General features: G+C 43.1%; 1 protein-coding gene across 2 annotated transcripts in view; it reads left to right on the top strand.

Moving 5' to 3' along the window:
* Positions 1-20829, top strand: part of SPTLC2 (serine palmitoyltransferase long chain base subunit 2) — a 137087-nt gene that overhangs the window by 13888 nt on the left and 102370 nt on the right. The window contains exon 2 of one of the 2 annotated variants that reach the window (XM_032801909.2): positions 14209-14403. In XM_032801909.2, coding sequence (XP_032657800.1) covers positions 14209-14403 — 195 coding nt within the window. Of the gene's footprint in view, positions 1-14208; positions 14404-17564; positions 17676-20829 lie in introns of those variants that run through there. The other variant, XM_032801910.2, reaches the window with a different exon arrangement.

Genomic DNA, 20829 nt, shown 5'->3' with positions numbered 1-20829 from the left:
TTTGTGCAAATGAGGAGAAAACAGTTTGATGACAAACATTGTGGGGTTGTGTGTTTTTGGTTTTGTTTTGATTAAATGCTTTTGTATTTGACGTCTCACTGAATAGATTGGGGGAGGAGCTAGGAATGGAGTTTACTGATGAAGTAAGCACAAAATACTGCAGGAGGTATTGGCTTTGGGGTGCTGCTCAGTGAGAATTGCCATTTAATATTGCAATCCCTCTTGGGGTGGCTCACTTGGCCGACTTTTTAACAAGTGATTGCCTTGTCGACCTGGAGTGCCCCCTCCCCAATGCACTCCTCTGAATTCTGCATGCCAGGAACTCTTCTGTCTATAAAAATATTTTGAATGCAGAAAACCCTTCATATAATCCAGCTAAAAAGAAAATTGCCAAGCGCTTAGTGAGATCTCTGCAATATGTGTGGTAGTGAGAAGCTAATACATTTTAATAAGAATCAAGGAAAAAGACTGTTTCAGCAGAAATGATCCTGGGGTGGAGGGTATTTAAATGAATCTGCCATTTTCAGCCTATTCCTATTCCTGCCAACAGAAAGGAGTAAAACCATCTCTTTAATGCAAAAAGTGATTGCGTGGTGTGTCTTGGGCAGCAGTAGTTAGTATAACTGCAGCTCTCTGTTGTGCATTGCTTTGAGGGCAGGGGAGGGGAAAGCCCAGCCCTGCCACAAGATTAGGTTCAATGCTGAATTGTTCTACATCTTTTGTGTCCTCAAAAACCTTTATTTAAATCTCCTGATACGCTCCCCTTTCAACACCTATGTGTGACATCTTGGCTCTAAATACTCCTGGCTACTGACCTCCATTGCCCTCTCTTGTTATTTGGCCTCTTCCCCTCCAAATAAAACATGCAGTAGTTTTCCGCACCCTATTTAAACCTTTTCAAAAGCTTGCTTGTTGTGTCAACAGCCACTATCTGTTCCCCTCTTCTTCCATACCTCTTGCTCAAAGAGCTTAAAACTGGTGCTTCGGGTGATTCTCCTCAGGTCCATCCTGGATCCACTCCAGTCTGGCTTCTAGTTTCTCCAGCAACAGCAGATTCAGTAAACTAAGGTCCTGAAAGTCATCCTGGCCTGGCCTGTATTCCACACTCATTTTCTACAGTCTCTCTGCTTCTGATACTGTGGATCACTCCCTCCTCAACATCCTGTCCAACTTCCTTGCATTTAGTGGCATTGTCACCTACTTCAAACTGCTCCTTCAGCACCTCTTCCTTTCCTTGGTGGTCCCCCATGATTGATTCAGTTCTTGGTTCCTTCCTCTTCTCCTTCTATACTTCATCCTTGGCAGGGCTTATCCTCGTACAGAACCAACAGTCATTTCTCTGCTGACACCTCTCTGTTCTTCTGTTTCTGTCCTGTTCCCTTTGGTCCAGTTTTAGCCTGTCTCTGTAGCTTTCTCCTATATGTCTCACTGACATGTCGAGTTTTACATGGTTCATTCACAGCTTGTTGCCTCCTAAACTAAAGCCTCTTCTCTTCACTTCTCCATGGCTGTTGACACCATTGACATCCCAGTCGGTCTGAGATTTTGTTTGACTTCTCCCTGCCCTTCCTTTGCATGTTGGCTGTACCCAGATCCTACCGTTTCTTTCTCAGATTAAGCTTCTGCCCATCTTCCATGCTGTCGAGTGCAAGGAAAGACCTTCCTATCCAAGCTGAATATTAGCATCCTTATATATCCTATTTCTTTCACAATGCCCTCAAGAAGTGGTGTTCTGATTAAGAAAACTAGCTAAGTCAGTGGTTCTCAAACTTTTGCACTGGTGATCCCTTTCACATAACAAGCTTCTGAGTGCGACCTTCCCCCCACCCCCAGATTAAAACCAATTAATTTATTTAACCCCATTATAAATGCTGGAGGCAAAGTGGGGTTTGGGGAGGAGGCTGACAGCTCACGACACCTTGTGGGCTCCCAACCCACAGTTTCAGAACCGCTACTCTAAGGGCTTGGCTACACTTACAAGTTACAGCACAATAAAGAAGCCCCAGGCACAATAGCTCACTACCCGTCCACACTGGCAAGGCACGTAGAGCACTCTGACTCCACGGCTACAGCGCTGCTGGTACTCCATCTCGGCAAGAGGAATAACGTTTGCTGCGTCTTGGCTACAATGCCCGGGCATTAGTGTGAACGAGGTGTTGCGTTACTGTGCTCTGATCGGCCTCCGGAAATGTTGCATAATCCCTTTAAGTGGCCACTCTTGTCATTGTTTTGAACTCCTGTAGGAATGCGGAGATGCCCTTTCAAAGCTCTGTTTTCTGACAGCCGGCATGCAAGCTGGTACTGTGGAATGCTGTGTGTGTGAGAGGGGGGGGGGCAGTGGGGAGAGGGAGGTCTGCTGCTGTCTGAACTTACAAGACAGCATTCTGACATGCTTTCAGGCTCCCCCCCCACAAAACCCACGCTCTCCCCCCATATACAGACAACACACTCCCTGTCACACCCCTCCTCTCCCATTTTAAAAGCATGTTGCAGTCACTTGCATGCTGGGATAGCTGCCCATAATACACCACTCCCAATGCCATTGCACATGTGGCCACGCCAGTGCACTTGAAGCTATCAGTGTGGACAGATTGCAGTGCTTTCCCTACTGCGCTCTAGGAAGGCTGGTTTAACTCAAAGCTCTCTACATCTGCAAGTGTAGCCATGTCCTAAGTTATCCCAACTTTAGATTTCCCCGTTCAGCCCCTCTTCTGTCTCTCTTCTAGTCTGAAAGCTCTTCAGGGCACAGACAGCCTTTGTTTGTTACAGTACAGCATTGAGCATATTGTCGCTAAACAAATGTGCCTGGAAGAATGTGTTCATTTTAACTACATATAGTAACTTAGTGCCAAAACATGGTCCTGTAAAGACAGTTGACCTTCCCAGAGACTGAGTACAAACTCAAGAGGAGGAAAGTGGGGAGGAATGTAACCAACAGTAAAGTTACTGTTAATGTTGGTTTCATGGATTGCATTTTTGTTAACTAATGAACACTGCAGTAGAGGGGAGTTTTCCATGAAGCCACAAAATACCAAGAATTGCAAGGAGCTGCATTGAAGACCTGGAGATTAGCTGGAGTCTGCTAAGGGGCCTGTTAGATTGGTGTCTTGAATGGATGGGGGCTGAAATGGGGATGTTGATAAGAGCAGAGACCATTTCTTTTTGGTTAAGAATCTCTCATACAAACCATACAAGATCCCTCCAATCTTATGGAGTAACTGAAAATAATTGCAGATGGGGCAGGATCTGGGGTATAAGTGAGAGCAGGAAGGATTTGAGCATCTCAAGTTAGGAGGAGTTAACTTTCTACCTATGCAGATCTCTGAGGTCTTAGTCCTGCTAGCAGCTGACTGAATTTTTTTTTAAGCATTATAAATTCACAAGTAAAACCTGACATTATTTGAAAGAGAAACTGTTCTTTAAAACACTAATATTGTGTTCAGCAATATTGTGAGAACCTCAGGCTACATGTGTGCAAGACCCAACCTACATTACAAATGCAACCACATCAGGGAGTCTGAGTTTGTGGTATGGACTAAGGCTTTAACCATGTTTTGTAAAGGTCTAGACTGCTCCCAACTATCCTACAAACTGCAGTTGTGTTTGGAACCACAAAGTTGTAATTAGGTTCCCTGTATTTGTGGTGTAAGCAGGACCTAACTTCCAGTTGTTTGTAACTAGCTAGTGAAAGTATTGGCTCTAAATGTGGCTTGACTGTACACCATGAGGTTATCATCATAGTTGCTAATGTTCCACACTTGCTCACAGTATAGACCAGCATGTAGTTGCCTTCCTGTAAGCAGCTTGTAATGCTGTTATTTTTGCTGTATTGATGGGACTCCAACCATGGTTTTGTAATCAAGTTGGCTGGTCGTCCCTCCTCCCATCTCTCTGAGCAGTAGGACTTCCCAGAACAGTGATGCTCCTCTGGACAGTGTTAGTAGGTCACACTTCCCCTGAATGCACTGACACAGACATGGCTAGGTGAAGTGGAGGGAGTGGACACAAACTTGGCTGGCGCACAGTTTTCCTGAACGGACACCACATAGCCATGTACAATGGGACCAGATGAGTATATCCTAGTTACAAAAACATGGTTTTCCTTGCATTGTGTATAGGGCCTATGGTTTCGACAGATCAGGTCCCAGTCCTACTCACTCTAAAGTCAGTGGCAACATTCTCATTGATTTCAGTATGGCAAATTAGGCCCTCGACCACATGCCAACCTTTCTCTCTTAGGCTGTCAAAAGGAATATGCTGCTCGTGTGTAGTTGGCTTAGAGCTGAAGACACACATTTTTATTTGGAGGTTGGCTGTGCAGATGCAGAGTCCCATTTGTTTTCCATGAATGCTTTGTATCTAAACTTAAACACAAACTTCCTTCCTAAGGGCAATTTTAAATTGTATTTATTTACATGCATTCATCATATGCTTGTTGAAATGTCTGTGGGATATTTTTTATTGGTTACTTTCTAGTCTTACAACATTCACACATGCTAATATGGAAGGGAAAAAAACTAGTTTTCCCTCTAAGCTGACGTAAGTATGGTCTGTATGGACTTCCAAGCTGTGCTCTTGGCTTGGGTGGATCTCCAACTGATGCAAATATCCCCAAGGATGATCCACCTACTGCATTCCTAAGTGAAACTTACGTGTTCTGGAAATACGGACAATGGTACTGTGATTTCTCTGGTTCTTGTTCCAATATGGCAGTTGTCAGAAAGAACAGGCCTCTTTAAGCTTTACAGATTGTGATTATTGCAGCCTTGTTGATGTGACACTTATAAATAAATTTTTTTGTCGAGATTTTTGTTTTTCCAAGCAGATAAAACCTTTGCCACTGGCCAGAATTTTGTACTCATTTTGTCTAGCCTTTCATCTCTTTCCCAAGTTAGTGCTGCCTCAGCTGGCAAAGACTGAGATTAAAGGCTTGTTTGCGATAGACTAACTCTTGGGACTTCAGTATGAAGTTACACTGATCCTTCTGCAGCTGTGGCTGACAGAAGCATCAGCCATTAAAATAGTTAAGTATGTACGTTATAGGCATGCATATGTATTTTCTATCCTGTCTGACTAAACGTTAGACAACGGTACATTTCAGATTTCCTGACTACCTGTCTGTCTTTAGACAATAGTGGTGACCTGTCAGTAGAAGTCTGCCTATTGTGCTTTTTACCCAATGGGTCCTGCTTACTGCAACCCTTTTGTGATGGGTGGGTGTGCCTGGGATTCACTTCTTGTCTGGGTGGTTGTAGCTGTATCTCCATTATTGGCAACTATCAAATATCTGTCCAAAAATACATGCCTCATACTTGGCTGGAGGCTGCAATTCAGATGCAATCCAGAGAGATTTCAGCCACTTCCTCCACTCCTTCAGTGTCCTTGTATTGGCCATGTTGTCAAGGTGGTGTTACTGTGAATACAGGCACTTACTGGTAGCAAATGTCTTTTCTGTATCCCACCTTCTTGCTCGTTTTCCAGCTGCTCCCACATATACCCAGAAACATCTGTTGTATCACACTAAGCACTTTTCGAAATTATATTCCAATATGTGGCCTAAACCTGTACGTTCCTCCTAGTTCTGTCCCTTTCGCAACACAGAGAAGGAGGTAATGATGTGGAAACTATGGCAAAGAGATGGATCTTAGTTTGTCTGAAAGCAATAAGGTTTGTGGTCATTTTATCCCATGCCCTGGCCTTGGGCCCAATCCCTTGAGAAGGTGCTATCTTCCACACTCACAAGTATCTTTCCTTGACTCTTTGGAGTACTGATATCAAGTTAGGTGTGGTGGCCTAGGCTTTCTACTATCTATCTGGTCTATTGTCTTTGAAGATCAAGACCTGGATGTTAGACTCAGTCCAAAATTCTTTCCAGGATCAGTATAGTTAGTTAAAACTTCAGTACTGTGCTCACAACATTCCATGTTGCTGAGCAGGTTGCCTGCTCTGATTTGTACCAGCTGAAGCTTGTTTGTTTGGTCCAGTCTTATTTGCAGGCATTATGCATTGCGGTAATCAGCCCTAGAGAGGATAAATCAGTGCATCACTATAGCTAAGTTCTAGTTTTTCGCGACAAGATGGAGTCTCTTGGTCAACCTTTGTTACCCCTTTTGGTGCTAAGGGAAGGATGCATACTCATGAGGAAGCACAATATTTGTGATCCAGTTAGAGGTTGCCAAGACAGGGAATCAGCAGTTGTTCCCTGTGTTACAAAATTTATCTTTCAGCATTTATGCTGCTGATGCATTGCAGGTCACCTAGTATAGGGACAGTGAAACTAGAGTTCAATTTCGTTTCTTGCATTTCCTGACCTATACTGGGAAGGTTCGTCTCACACTGGGTTTGCTGAGCTCTTAGGTCAAATGGGTCTTTAAAAGTGTCTGGAAGGAGAATGGGGTCTGGAGTGGGTGGAAAGTAGAAAGTAGAAAATTGAAAATTTAGGGTAGAATACAGGGATACATGGATGGGGTGTTGTAAATAGCTCAGATGTAGGTGCTTTTAAAGTGAAGATAAGGAGCCCTCATTTCTTGAAGTGGATGTGACATGGTCCTTTACCCTTTTTACAGCATCTTCATCCAAGAACCTTAAAATGCTTTACAGAATTAAATCTCAAAGCTGTTCTCGGGGGTAGCTCTATGGTATCCCCACTGTGCAGACTGGGAAACAGTTATAGAGGAAGTGTCTTGCTAGAGAAACACACCAAATCAGTGGCAGAGTTGAGAATAGAACCCTAGTGTCCTGACTCCCATTCCTATGCTCTAGCCAAAAGGCCATTACTTACCTGGTATAGGATGAGAAGCCAGATATGGTCTTGGAAGAAGAGGAAGATCTGTACTGGCACCAGAGTTTTGCAGTTCTGCCAAGTGTTCTGTATCTTCCTGCCTATAGATCAGGTAAAAATCTTGTGCCAAAAGAGTATTGCATTCCAAATACCCTTTCTCCTAGGCTGGGGACACAGAAAATTATGGGTTCTGGTTTTGTCTCTCTTACGGACTAGTGGAGTATCTGTGCAGTTCACAACCATATTGCTGATTAGGGCCTCGTATCCCTAATCTGGGGCCCAGTTTTGTTTGCCCATTTTTAAAATGGGTAACATTGCACAAGGTCATTTTGGCAGATCTGGGAATAGAATCCTGTTCTCTAGTATGACAGACCCAGGTCTCATCCACCTCATCACAATGGCTTTCTGAACGAATATGCCAAATGTTTATGCTTGGCTAGATCTGTAACCACTTCTCTAACTCCCTACAGCCAGGAGTAAAACCTGAGAATGTCAGGTATCAGGATTCCTATCTTGTCTCACAAGATAGTTGTACAAAGTATTGGCAAAAGTGTCTCTGGTCTCCCACAAGGGGCTGGCTCATATAGAGTATACCAGCCTATTCCTGCAACTAGTTACTACTCCAGTTCAAACAGACGTCTGTGCTGTATGTCTAAAGGCACAGGGTTTAAACTTTGTTCGTAGCCACGTGGGGAAAAACAGTTTGTAATTAAAGACTGTATACCCAGAAAGGGACCAAATTAAGATAGCATGGGTAACATCAGTGCTGGCATTTGCTAATGTGTTTGGTGTCTATTTTTTTTTATGCTTGCTTTTGCAACTGCAAGTCTAACACAGGTTTTTTTATATGCGAAAGACCTCTTAAGTAGCACTTACTGACGGACAGATGTCTTAAAATATTGCAAGAGAGCTACAGAGCCTTTTTTTACCTGTAAGTCACCAGTTTGAACCCAGTCCCCTTCACCAGGGACAGAAAGCTGTTCCCACCTAATATGGATGTTGGCTGATTCCTACATTAAGATGAGCTTGGTCTTGGTTCTATCTCCGGCATCACAAGTTCACCACCATTACTTGTACTAATGGACAGACTTGTCAAAGAATTGTTTGAGTTGTAAGTACTGAACTAACATTATCTCTTTCACCAGCAGAAGTCGTCATTCTCCTCCTTCAGCCTCATCAAGGCTGAACTATGCTGGCAGGGTAGTGTGTGTGGGAAGCTTGCTCTGGTGCTGCCCTATGTGTAGATAGACGTCTTGCCGGTGGCTAGATGGCAAGGTGTAAATACCTCCGCCCTGTAGATACAGGGTGCCAATGGTACATATACCCCGGGGATTGGGAGGAAGCACAGCAAATGCAACATTACCGCAAATCCAAAAATGGCCGGGTCTTAAGGACGAAACTGTGGTATGGCTCCACCCATTATTGGTTACAGAATAAAAGGTGGATGTGCGATTGATACATGCAGCCTCAGCATGATGCAGATGCAGGGCATGAAATAGATACGTATGTGTTAGGGAGGTATAGAAGGTTCCAAAAAAAATGTCCTGATTAAGACGATAAGAACAATTAATGGGAGGGGGGTACGTAAAATTAAGACTGGGTTTAGTTAGGGAGGTATTAGCATAAGAGAAACTCCGCATAGAACAATTAGAATATGTACCAACCCAAGTAGGGGCTGGGGTTAAACTATTACCAACAAAAACCCAACAATGAGATGCTGGAACTGTAATACTCTTAATTAAAGAAAAGCTGTAAATCACTTCGACCTGAACGTTAAGGACTGGAAACACATAAGAATTAAATTGTGAAGAAATTATTCCAAATACTAGAAGCAGCCCACTGCACTTAGGGGAAACAATTATACACCTAGATATATGAAAAGAGAAAGTTATAAACTATTGGTACAAATTGAAAGGGTAATGGATATTTAAGTGAGAACTGAGTGGAGCACACAAGGCAATCTTCTGGATTCAGCGCTGACGAGACTGGTTTCCGCTGACGCTCCTGAACCCAGTAGGCGGCGAACCAAGTTTGTAGTCCATCTTCTCCTAAGGGCTCCATGGGCAAAGATGATGTGAGGGAGAGCAGCATAACCTGTAAAACAGAATTACAAGCCTGCTCAAGGGCATTAGTTTGTTTATTAAGACTACGTTTGCTGAGCCAGTTATGATGAACTAGCTTGTCACCGGGGCACTAGTAGCCACTAGTAGGTTGTTAGGGTACTTGCCGGCCGGAGAATGGTGGCTCTTATAGGTTTCTCATGGCCAGGCTTGGGGTTCTGTAAGCCAAAACCAGTTGGCCGGTGTTAAACATGGGGACCAAGGCGGCTTAGGTGAAGGCAAAATGGGGGCCAGCGAGAGTAACTTTTGTTGAGTGCGATAGTACCTGGGGTAAAAATGAGCTCCAGTTTTTTAAAATCAAGGTTGGGGGTTTGCTTGTTCCGCACATAGTCCAAGGACTGCGTTTTTCGCTCCACGCCACACCATTGCTTTGAGGATCATTTAAGTTATGGATGTGAAGGGAAGCCCCCCATCCAAAATGAGCTGTTCAATGCTTTTTGCTGGTAAAGGGTGGCCCACATTGCTTGGACTTCGGTGGAGTGCCCCATGCAGCTGCTGTTTGCTAAGAGCCACAGAGACAGAAGCAGCATTGGTTTTAGTAAGAGGGACACAAAAGGTTTGTCGGACCCAGATCGACAGTAACTAAGGCTTTTGGAAAACGACGAGCACCTGGCAGGGGTCCTCCTGGGGCAAAGTGTTCTGCAGCATATGCAGAGCACTCATATCGGGGACGATTCATAGTTTTACCTGCACACACTGCAAGCAGGACTGAAGATGAGCTCGCACTGACTGCCTAACGCAGGCCTTTTGGTTAGAAAAGCCAGATAACAGGCCGTACAATCTTTGTGGGTGGTAAGTGTCCCATTCTTCGGGAAGCCAGCGCAACAGTGGGTCGGCCTGTGGGGCGGGATCTGCCATATGAAACTTGGGAGACCCTCTCATTCTCTGATCAAGGACTGGAATGCAAGGGGTTAGGATCTGGTCGATGAGAGGGACAGTGCGTAACGAACCAAGGGTGAGCGAATTTACGAATTAGGGTAAAATTTGGCCCATATTTCAACAAAAGCTGAGGGGGAGGCTTGCTCAATTAAAATATCTAAAAAAATTGAGAATCGATCCTAAAAACAACTTGCTTGTTGGCAGAGGTGGGCATCAGCAACATGCTGGGCAGCTAAAGAACACCCTGTACTTCGCATTCTTGTGCGGAGCAGGAGGGGGGCACGTAACTGTACATTAAAAGTGATTACTTGTGGAACAAAGAACTCCCGCCCTAGGGGATGGTAGGTGCCCCCGTCAGACACAACCCAGGATCATATTTTACTTCAAATGCATAACGGTGGTGAGATGGGGGGGCTAAGATGTTATCGCGAGGGAGTTAGGGTCCATGCCTGCCAAGCTACCTCAACCTGGAAACATAGAAGCTGCCAGGTGCGAGTAGTGCCATGAAACTTGGGTGGAGAGGTACTTGTAAGCGCCACGGGATTAAATGAACACGTGGTCCAGACAGGGTACCTGGGATATGGGACTTGGGACCAGTGACGAGCACTGGAACGCGGCCAGTAAGCATTTTTCCCACTAGACCATAGTTGTATCTACTAGGGTCCAGACAGGCGATGGGCCCAATTGTAAATGGCATTACCACGTTGCAATACAGTGAACCCTAACTGGTGTTTTGTAATGAACAGATTGATGTTGAGGGGTTCTTGGAATTAAAACGGGCGGGGGAGGGTAGAGGCGAACACACGCCAGCTAGCTTCTCTAAGCTTTTTTACTGGGGCATTCCATACTTCCTGGGAGCGTTTAGAAGAGAGAGAGCTTTGTAGGATTTCTAGGTTAGAAAATTAATTCCGCCGGGATATATTGGCGGTGAAATTAAGGAGACCTAGTAGCTACTGGAGCTCTCGTTTATTTTTTTGGAGGCTCCCACAGAATGAAAATTGCTGGCTGGCCTGCAGGTTGGCTCTTTCTTTTGTTAATTTGCCACTCATCTGCTTCTAATGCATCTATTATTCTTTGGGTGGTGCTTTTGAACTGCTTGTGGATTTGGGCCCCCACAATGACAATGTCATCTACATAGGCTAACACGGACACATCCTGTAGGGGTTTTACCTTTTTGTAATGTGATATTGAGATGGGACGATGCAAGTGCAGGTGAGTTGCAGAACCCTGTGGGCAGACTTTCCATTATTTTGGACGGCCCTTAAAAGCAAAGTTAAGATTTCTTGTGTGTCCTGGAGTGGGATTTGATAAAACATGTCTTTTAAATCAAGAGTGCATGCCCACTTGATTACTTGCATCGCTTAGTTGCTGCTGTATTTTCTGGAAATGGTGACAGAGCTGGAAAATGCGATAGGCCTTTACTACGGCTGTTAGCTTGTCGATAAATCAATGACAAGGCGATATTTAGAGGGGTCGCCGGGCTTGGGAATACCCCAACCCGCAGATAGAAAGGTGATGCAATAACCCTTTCTATCTTTTTCTCTCTAGAAGCTGAGTGAGCAAAGTTCAATAAGGGGAAGCCCTTCAGATTTTGTGGGATAGGGGAAAATTTCCGTGGCTGGGAGTTAACATTTCGGGGGTATAGGGGGATGATCGCCTATGGTTATAGGGAGGGCTTGCAGAATTTGATTATGCAGTTTTAAATTTTTAAATATCTGAGACACCTAGCAGATTTTTTGATCCTAACAAGGCTTTATTTTCTTACGTATTTTCCATGGGCAATTTTACCCAAACACGGTTTTTTCTGGTACTGCAGTGAGGCCTTGAACAACATAAAGGAACCAGTAGGACAGTGGGGACGTTGGGCTCAATAATGCTAACTTGAGCTCCAAGTGTCTAATAAAGGGGGGGGGGTGTCACCTACACGTACCGGGTGGCGTATGGGCGTTCATCGGTGGGATCTTTAATTTGGGCAGCAGCCATCCGGCCCTCGTTTTTTGACCTAACATAGTCCCTCAATTTTTCCAGCCTAGCTGTTGGCTATTTTTGCTGTTCTTGTCTGACATTTTTACGCAGGGCGTGTTTTTGGGGATTCCTTGTTAAAGAGGAAGCCAAATCGTGCCCGTTCAGCTTTAGTTCGCTCGGATATTTTGGGGATTAAACTGACTCTTTGGAGGATTTTTTTGTGGCAAATCAACTGGAAGGACAGCGGCCGGGTGGGGCGTAACAACTTAATTTTACTAACCACTTCAAATAACGTTAAGATGGGTCTGCGAATGGCCGCATGTAAGTGCAGCATGGCACCAGTGTCCAGCTCCAGGGGCAGCTTCTAATTCTAAACAACTGCCTCTGCTGAGACTGGAATTTAGGTGGATCATTAACATGTATAAAGGTGTGGCCACCAATTGCTGTTGAACACTTAAATTAAGTGGATTTTGTAATGGATCCCACAGGGCTATGGAAGCTCCTGCGATTGCCCATATTAAATCGTGTGGAGTAACTAAGGCTCCCAGGGGGGGATATAATCCTTTAAAACTGCCTTGCATTGCTAAATGGCAGCTGCCGAGGGTGGTAAGTGGCCAAAAGCGATTATTTAATAAAGCGTGACCGGGAAGCCTCAGTGCCCAATTGGCCGTTTTGGCTAAGATGCTGGCCTCCTCGCGGTCCACAGTTCTGCTCCGTGTTCCAAGGCTAGCCGCCCGACCCAAACCATTGGTGCCTCATCGGGTTTTCATTGTGTTTCCTTTAAAAACTCTTTAAGTTCGGCCTTAGTACGTGTTCGCAGTTCAGTAACCTGCGTGGTGTTGCCTTGTTGTGCGTCTATTTAGTTTTAGTTATCGCAATAGGCAAAGCTCTGCTACAGTTTCAGATTCAGTAAACTCTGGGGCTGTTGGCAGTGCTGGAACACAGGAGTTTATAGGGGCTTCATATGGGGGTGGCAAATTTTCTGAGAGGACTTGGGGATGGGGTAGTGAGGGGCTCTACCTTTTCCGTCTTCTCTTTATTATCATCTTTAGGAGAGCCTGGGGCTGCTGTTTGGCTGCAAACATTGGCCCCCATGGAGACAGAGCACATGCGAGCGCCTTGCACATTAATGCTAAACAGGACGGTGGAAATATCCCTGCAAGATTTATATTCATCAGGTCGCAATTTTTTGTGGTCTTAACTAAATTTAATTCTTTTATCATTTGGCATAATAATTTGTGTGCCGGATCATCAGGTATTACCCGAGGTGGGGGAATCAATTTGGAAACGGTACCTCCGGATTTTCTAACGATGCGGATACATTCTTCCAAAGCTGAGAGGGATCTGCAGCACCGAGGTTTCTCCACAGCCTCTGTGCACTGAGGCTGCAGGGAACAATCGGCTGGCTGACACCAAGCTCGGTGGCACCGGAGGAGGCATCCCGTATCTGCCAGGGTTAATGGTACAGTATAGCCTTTAGAGTTTTCTCCGAGCCAAGGGAAAGATCCATTCGATTACTGGACTAGTCGAATTTTGGCTAGTAAAAAGGTGAAACTGCAAATGTTTGGAACTTCAGTTTCATTATCTGCGCGGTCTGCAGTGTACCACGGGCATGGCCCAACTCCCCTGCATCCTGTTCATGATGCCATGTAGATTGCCACGTACTCGGCAGGGGCGAAAGGAAATGCAGGCCTGTTATTTACCAGGCTGCACGTGGGAAGTAGACTATATAGAGATAAGGGATGCAAGAAGAGTATGGGTCACAATGCAAACTACAGACACAACTAAAATTAATCAATTTAAAGTTTTATTGGGGATAGTTACAAGGGTAAGGGAACAGCAATATGATTAGCTAATAGGGTTAGTTCGTTTCTGATTGGCACAAGCAAAGTTTACACCAAGTAGGGGAGCAGGTGCCAAAAAGTCTGGCTTCGCCCCCAAAAGGTGAGGTGATGCATATTGTTGTAGAATGCGTTCGACACTGAATGACAAAAGAAGAGGCCAGGGCAATAGCGGTATGGGCAAGTTCTACAGGATACAGACAGGAACTCATCTTAACAGTCATTCACCAGGGTTTTCAATCTGGCAGTCACCCTTTCAACTGGGACTAAATCAACACATCTGAGATGACATTGATGGTTATATGCAAACATTTATTTGCTAATTTACATAACTTGTATAAAATGTCACACTGAGTTGCACAAAACTTGGCAGCGATAACTTTGGACATGCTGGAAGCAAAAGAGAAGATGAAGCTGAAGCTAATAGTTGGGGATAGTGCCTTTTATCAAGAGTGGTTGTCAGTAATGCTTGAGCCAGGCTGAAAATGGTTTGTTCTATGAACCGAGTAAAAATCTTGCCCCAGTACTATTGGACATCTGTAATTTAGCAGCACTCTCTGAAAACAGATTTTTTTTCCCCATTCTAGTAACTTCTAATTCCAGTTTTAACCTTCTATTCTAGATTCATCACATTGCCCACAATGGAGGATTATATAGAAGACCCTTTAATGAAGATTTTGAGGAAACACCAATGCTGGTTGCTGTGCTGACGTACGTGGGTTACGGTGTCCTCACCCTCTTTGGGTATCTGCGAGACTTTCTGCGACAGTGGAAGATTGAGAAGTGTCACCATGCATCAGAGAGAGAGGAACAAAAGGTAGTTGCTGGACAGGCAGGAGTGGGATTGAGCTGGTGCGCAGTGGCATGTCAGCCAGCAGTACCAATTTAAAACATTTCTATTTCTAGGCCAAATGGGTGCAAAAAGAACCTGCCAAATATGAGCCTTTGCACAGCTGGTTGGAGTAATCTGTAGACAGTTTGAAACAATAGCATTGAGGTGCTAATTAATTACCTCATAATCTCAATGAGGTGTTAACTCTGAGGCTCACTGATGACCATTTCAGTGTCCACACTGGTAATTGTTTCATTGTCAACCATGTTAACAGAAATATCCAGTTCCTCTGAGATTGAAGATAGAGCTTGAATATCCTCACTTGCCTTTTCTGTCCCCAAACATGACCTCTGAAATGTGGAAATAAATGTTGGGATCCTTGAACACTTTTGCTGCCCAAATAAGATTATAAAATATATCCTCAGCTGGTGTAAACTGGCACAGCTTCATTGACTTTAGTGAAGCTGCACTGATTTATGCCACTGTATTTGTCTGTAGTAAACAAAAAGCAATACAGGGAGAAAGCACAGGAATAACTGTCAAACTACTGAGGAAATAATTTTTTTTCCAAGAAAAGACTCTAGAATTAGCGAGTCAAATATTGCTTGTGAGTTAGTGTTCAGTGTGATTTATTTTCTTCAAGTGAGGATTAGAGTAGGGTAGCTAAAGTGCATGGGCAAATGTGGCCCATAGCTGCTCTAACATTCAGTATAGATTTTTTGGTCATGAATCATACTCTGTATTCTTCACTGGATGTTCTCATCAACGTGCTTCATTGCATGCTGGGTTCTGTAGTCTCCCTGTGACTCATCTCTGGTAAAATGGGGGCTGCTACAAGCTCCTTTGTTCTGTGCAACAGTGGAGTTTAAGATGCTTTTCTGTGGAGTAACATTACATAAACTCAGTATGCTTCCTGCCAGGAAGGAAGAATAAAAGGCCTGTCTCCTCTTCTCTCTCCCCCTCCCCTCCAGTTTAAATGTACTTTATTAAGTTACTACCCCCCTCCCCAACCACAAAAGTGTGTGCACCTGACAATGCCCATGAAATATGGTGGTTGTCTAGCAGAATGTGGAACGCAGTGTCAGGCATGACTAAATAAAGGGGATACCCAATCTGTAGGTAGGAGCTGAGGTGGGAAGGATTGGGGTTACAACATTCAGGTTGGTTATTCAGTGAATGCTAGGGCACAGCACAGGAGGATTATCCTGAATATCTATTAGCTAAAGAGTTACTGAATTAGGATTCCCTTGCTTCAGACATAATGTATATTTAGAATTTCTATCCTGAGTAGTCCTTCAGCCTAAATTCTTAATGTTTGCCTGAAATGCATTGTTTTGGGAGATAACTGGTGATTTGAAGCCCTTTGGGAGCATGTATGTGGACAATGGCCTTGGGAGCCATTCCTCAGCATGGTGGATATGGATCTTCTGTTGGGTCATGAGTTGCAGATAAGAGATGCCCCTTTTCTATCCACTTTTATACTGTTCATGGCATTGTTATGGGTGAGTTTGGTGAGAGATCAGGGCCTTTTTTTTTTTTTTTTTTTCCAAGAGGAATCAGTTTGTAGTTGGTCATGAGAGGGATCAGGGGATGTGGTGCAATACACACTAAAAACAGGAAACTCCCTTTAAAAAATGTTAGCAGTGATGATGCAGTGCCAACCTGGTGTACTTCCTCACATTCATGCCTAGATTGGAGTAGTTGCTCCTACTATAAGGTGAACTTTATCAAGTGCATGTGACTTCTGGAACAAGTTGTAAGCTGCAAGTACTAGACTGTGCATCAGGCTCCCTCGATCTGCCTAGAAGTTTGGGAAACCAAGCTGTAATGAACCTGATGTAGAAACCAGTTTCACTTTTTGTGGGTTAAGGTAGTTTTTTAAAGTTATTGAGCACCGTTTTGAAGCAGTGTCCCTTTAAGAAGTTTCAAATATTTAATCTTTCAGGATCCTGACTAGTTGCCCAGTTGACCCACAGTGGCAAAGAATGGACTTCCTTGTGTAGAGAGGAAGTGACTCTTATTTTATAATTGAAACTTGTATCATATTGCAAGTAAATCAGTGCTTGATACAGGCAGTTGGCCTGAAAATAGTCTCTCTCAGCCTTGTTGACTCTAACTGTATGGAAATGAGAATCTTTTTATTCTCCTCATGCACATACAAGAGACTGGCAGGTTAAACAAAAGCACTGCATTTAGATTTCTGAGATAATACTTTGTTAACGTTTGTAAGTTACTTGGGAGATGAACAGCACAACATATGGGGATAGGAAATATTTGGAAGATCCTGCTGTCTAGGTAACCAGCATGCAATGAATTTATTATATGTAGTTGTTAGTCATACATATTTGCCATGCTTTATACAGTAAACCCTATTTTAAGCAACCATCCAAGCGGTGAGCAAAAGAAGATTGCTTCGTACAGTTGGCCATTTAATAGAAGATTGAACAAACTTGTACTGGAAATCATGGGTTTACTTCAAAGTGGCTATGTAATAGGGTATTTCCTAGTTTGTTGTAGTTTATAGGGGCATGGTCTAGAATTAGGTCCAAAATGTAATAGTTTTGAAAAAATAAACTAATACTAAAAGAAATAGCTTTTCACCTGGAAAAAAATCAGTTTAATCCCCAAAGAAAATATGTCCTCTTTGCCACCTAACATTTCAGCTTTGTGGTAGCGCACAGAACCAGAAAGTGAAAGTAACTAGATTAATTTGGATTTTCAAACATGTCTTTTAGTTTGACAGTATCCTTTGGCTTGCCTACAATATCCTTGGACTTATTGCAGGGAGAATTAATAACATTCTAGATAAGCCTGATATCCTCTCACTGCTACTTATATACAGCTCACAAAAGGAGGAAGGTGGGACAGATTGTGCTTGTACTGATTCCTAGAAAAATTGTTTCTAGCTTCCTTTAAAATAGATCCAACTGACATTTCCCTGGTAACTGCTGTTATGAAACACATCCTCTGAGGACAGTTAGCAGCTTGTTCTAGGGCATTTAAACTATTGAGAATTTTTGTTAGCCTTTATCAGCTTGAAGGAAGCCTGTCCATGTCTAACATGCAGTAAGCACATACCTTTGGAGCTTACAGCAAACCTTCCCAGTAACTGTGTAAGTTAAATCTGGAAAACCCATATTGTACTTGATAGGTAGGATTGAATGTTACTCCCATTTAAAAGTGATCCGTATGTGACTGACTACTCTATCCTTGGGAATGGGAAGACCTATTATGGTGGCTGGTGCAAAGCTAAACAAGTAAATGGTATTAATTTCCTTTAAGCTCCAAGGGAAGGGTGGTGATAGAAACCAGCTGCAGAATATGCACTGCAGGGTTGGTGTGTCCTTCCCTCGGAGCTAATAGGTTTACCCTGGGGGAGCTGTACTGGAGATAGAGTTCTCCTAGAGGTGAGGGAAGTGGTAATGTTTGTTGTTAGTTGGGAGACTCCATTTTGAGTCAGATAAGCTCTTTGTCTAACCTAAACAAGAGATTTTTCCAGTTTTTCTGTCTAGTTAAATTACTATGGATATACCAGTGCAACCTCCCCAGGTGGAGACATTTATTCCAGAAGAGTGGCTTTCCTAGCTTAGCTTAAACTATTTTCACAGGAACATAAGCTAATGTGGAAAAAGGCACTCTGATATTGAAATGTAGATATCCTCACGGGAAGTTATACTGGTATAACTAACAGTTTAAATTCATACACTACTTTGTACTGGTATAATTTTTCCCATGTAAATCAGACCAAGGGTTTGTTCTGACTCTGGGTTTTTTACTTTGGGAGCTATATTCTTAGGAAGTTGCTATGGGAATTTGGTAAGTTAAGTAACTTCCATTCCGATGGAACCTTAAAAAATATAGGAGAATTTTATTTTTAGTTTTTAGTTTTTTTATGTTCCTGTATTTCTTTCTGCTTCTCTGCCCTTCACAGCATCTGAGGGTATGTCTTTATAATCGGAAAAATCTCTTGTGTAAACAAGTCCTGAGTTTATGGCCCTCAATTCACATTCATTAGACTCTAAGGCACCTAGAGAAAATGACAGTTGTGCCCTTTTACAGCTTTATGATGACCCATAAAGACCTGAAGTTCTCTGAAAAGTTGTTTGGGTTTTTGTACAGTAGAGATTCATGTCTTAGCTACACAATCTTTCAGGGAAGAGTGTGTGGCAGATTTGTCGGTTCAAATCACGACGTTAAAGACAAAGCAAGCAGAAGCTAATTAGTTTGGGAGGAAAGTGACTCTTATTCAGACTGTTTAAAATTATACTTTAACTCAACCCCAGACAGTTGGGAAGAAATATCCATTTATTAAAGACTCAGCACTCCTGTCCTTTCATCTAAAGTCTGACAGCTTCCAGTTTACTTTTCTGGGTCCTCTCAAGGTGATCTCCAGCAAAAACAGGGAGGACACAACTTGATATTCCTAAGGCTCCAAAAAAAAAACCCCCAAACAAACTGAGAGAACAGTTTTGTTTTTTCTAAAATAATGTTCTCTCGTTCAGATATTCCTTATATAATATGAAAAGCAAGAAGATCCCACAAACCAGCTTTTTTTTTCTTCTCTTGTTTACCTTTAGGGAGCAGCTGTTGGTTTAATCATTCAGACAAAGAACAAAAAGCTGTACTAGACGCTGTAAATTTTGTGTGGATGGACATGTCCATATAGCGCACAGCATATATACATAGTGCCCCAGGTGTGCTTGGCTTCTGAATGTGTACATAATCCTAAACTCTGTATGTGCGCCCTAGAAGTGCTGCAGTGCTTTACGGTAAAGCGATGTCACTGGGCCAGAGTTTATAATCTAAGGCCCTGATCCTATAAAGGGGTTGGCAAGTGCAGCATGTTGCTCCTTATTTAAGAATTATGAGACTACAGCTTTGGGGCAACGCTGTAGAAGGATAGGACTCTGTGTGCACTTGGGAGGCTATTGCACATGATTGGAGGCTTACAAAGTTTTCTGGCTGAATAGAACTAAGTTATGCTAAGCCTCCTTGACAAGATGGGTTTCTTGAGAAAGGGCTGGGCACGCAGATGCATAGAGATCAATGCCAGGCTATCGTTAAGTTTAATTGTCGCTATGAATTATGTGGTCAGATTTAAAATACTGTGGTGGAAGAAGCAATGGCTGAATCTGAGTTTGTGGAAATCCTTGTTCCCTCTGTCACAGTTCAGGGCAACTGGGCCTGCATTCCCCCTCTGTGATCTACAAGGGCACCAACTCTTGCGCTTCTGGATTCTAAGCCATTGGTTTTCGTGGGTGGAGACCTGCATCTCTTTCCCTTCTGACTAGGTATTTACATATAAACCAGTTCCCTGTCTTCTCTGCCTTAATCCCAGCAAAAGACAATCCGCTTAAGGAGATATGCTTTGCTTCTCTCCTCTGAGACAAGTAGGCTGTCCGTAATTGATACAGTTACAAGCTACCACACCCTTCATTCTAAGCAAACATATTTCATTCTTAAGGTCAAAGCAATACAGAGGAAATAATTTTAAAATAATAAAAACCTCCATGCATGCTAATAAGCTTACTAGAGATCACTCCAGCTGCAAAATGGGCTCTGGAAGAGGCACCTTTCAGACTCTACCAGGGCCTTTACTGTGGTTTTGAGTTGATCCCACCCTTTGCTCTGAACAAGAAAAACCCAGGACTCTGAGTCACTCATTTATCCAGTCTGCCTTTTTGAAGAGACCTTGTATAGGTAATCCGCCAGACAATGGATCTCTTCTCGAAGTGCAGCTTCAAAAGGATGGATTTGAAGTAGTGCTGTCAAGCAATTTAAAAACAATAAGAATACTGTTTTTTAAAATATTTGGATGTTTTCTACATTTTCAAATATAGTGACTTAAATTAAAATGCAGAATGGAAAGTATACAATGCTCACTTTGTTTATTTTTTATTACAAATATTTGCACTATAAAAAACAAAAATTGCATTTTTCAATTTACCTCATAGAAGTACTGTAATGCAATCTGTATATCATGAAAGTTGAACTTAGAAATGTAGAATTATGTAAAAAGAAATGTTCAAAAATAAGTGTAACACTTTAGAGTCTGCAAACCCACTCAGTCCTACTTCTGGTTCAGCCAATAGTTCAGACAAACAAGTTTGTTTACATTTGCAGGAGATAATGCTGCCCACTTCGTGTTCACAGCATTACCTGGTGTTCTCATGGCACTTTTGTAGCCAGTGTTGCAAGATACTTACTTGCCAGATGCACCTTAGAGTTCAGAAACTAAAATACTAGCACGAAACCTCCAAGTTTAATTACCAGCTTGGATCTGATAGCGCTGCCACCAGACAGGAATTACAGTGCCTGCCTCACTCCGGTCTCCCCAAAACCTTCCCTGGGGGACCCCAAGACTCAGATGCCCTGAGTCTCACAACAAAGGGAAATAACCCACTTCCCTTC

Source organism: Chelonoidis abingdonii, chromosome 4 (assembly GCF_003597395.2).
Source record: "Chelonoidis abingdonii isolate Lonesome George chromosome 4, CheloAbing_2.0, whole genome shotgun sequence".
Classification (NCBI taxonomy): domain Eukaryota; kingdom Metazoa; phylum Chordata; order Testudines; family Testudinidae; genus Chelonoidis; species Chelonoidis abingdonii.
This window is presented reverse-complemented; position numbering and strand designations above follow the sequence as displayed.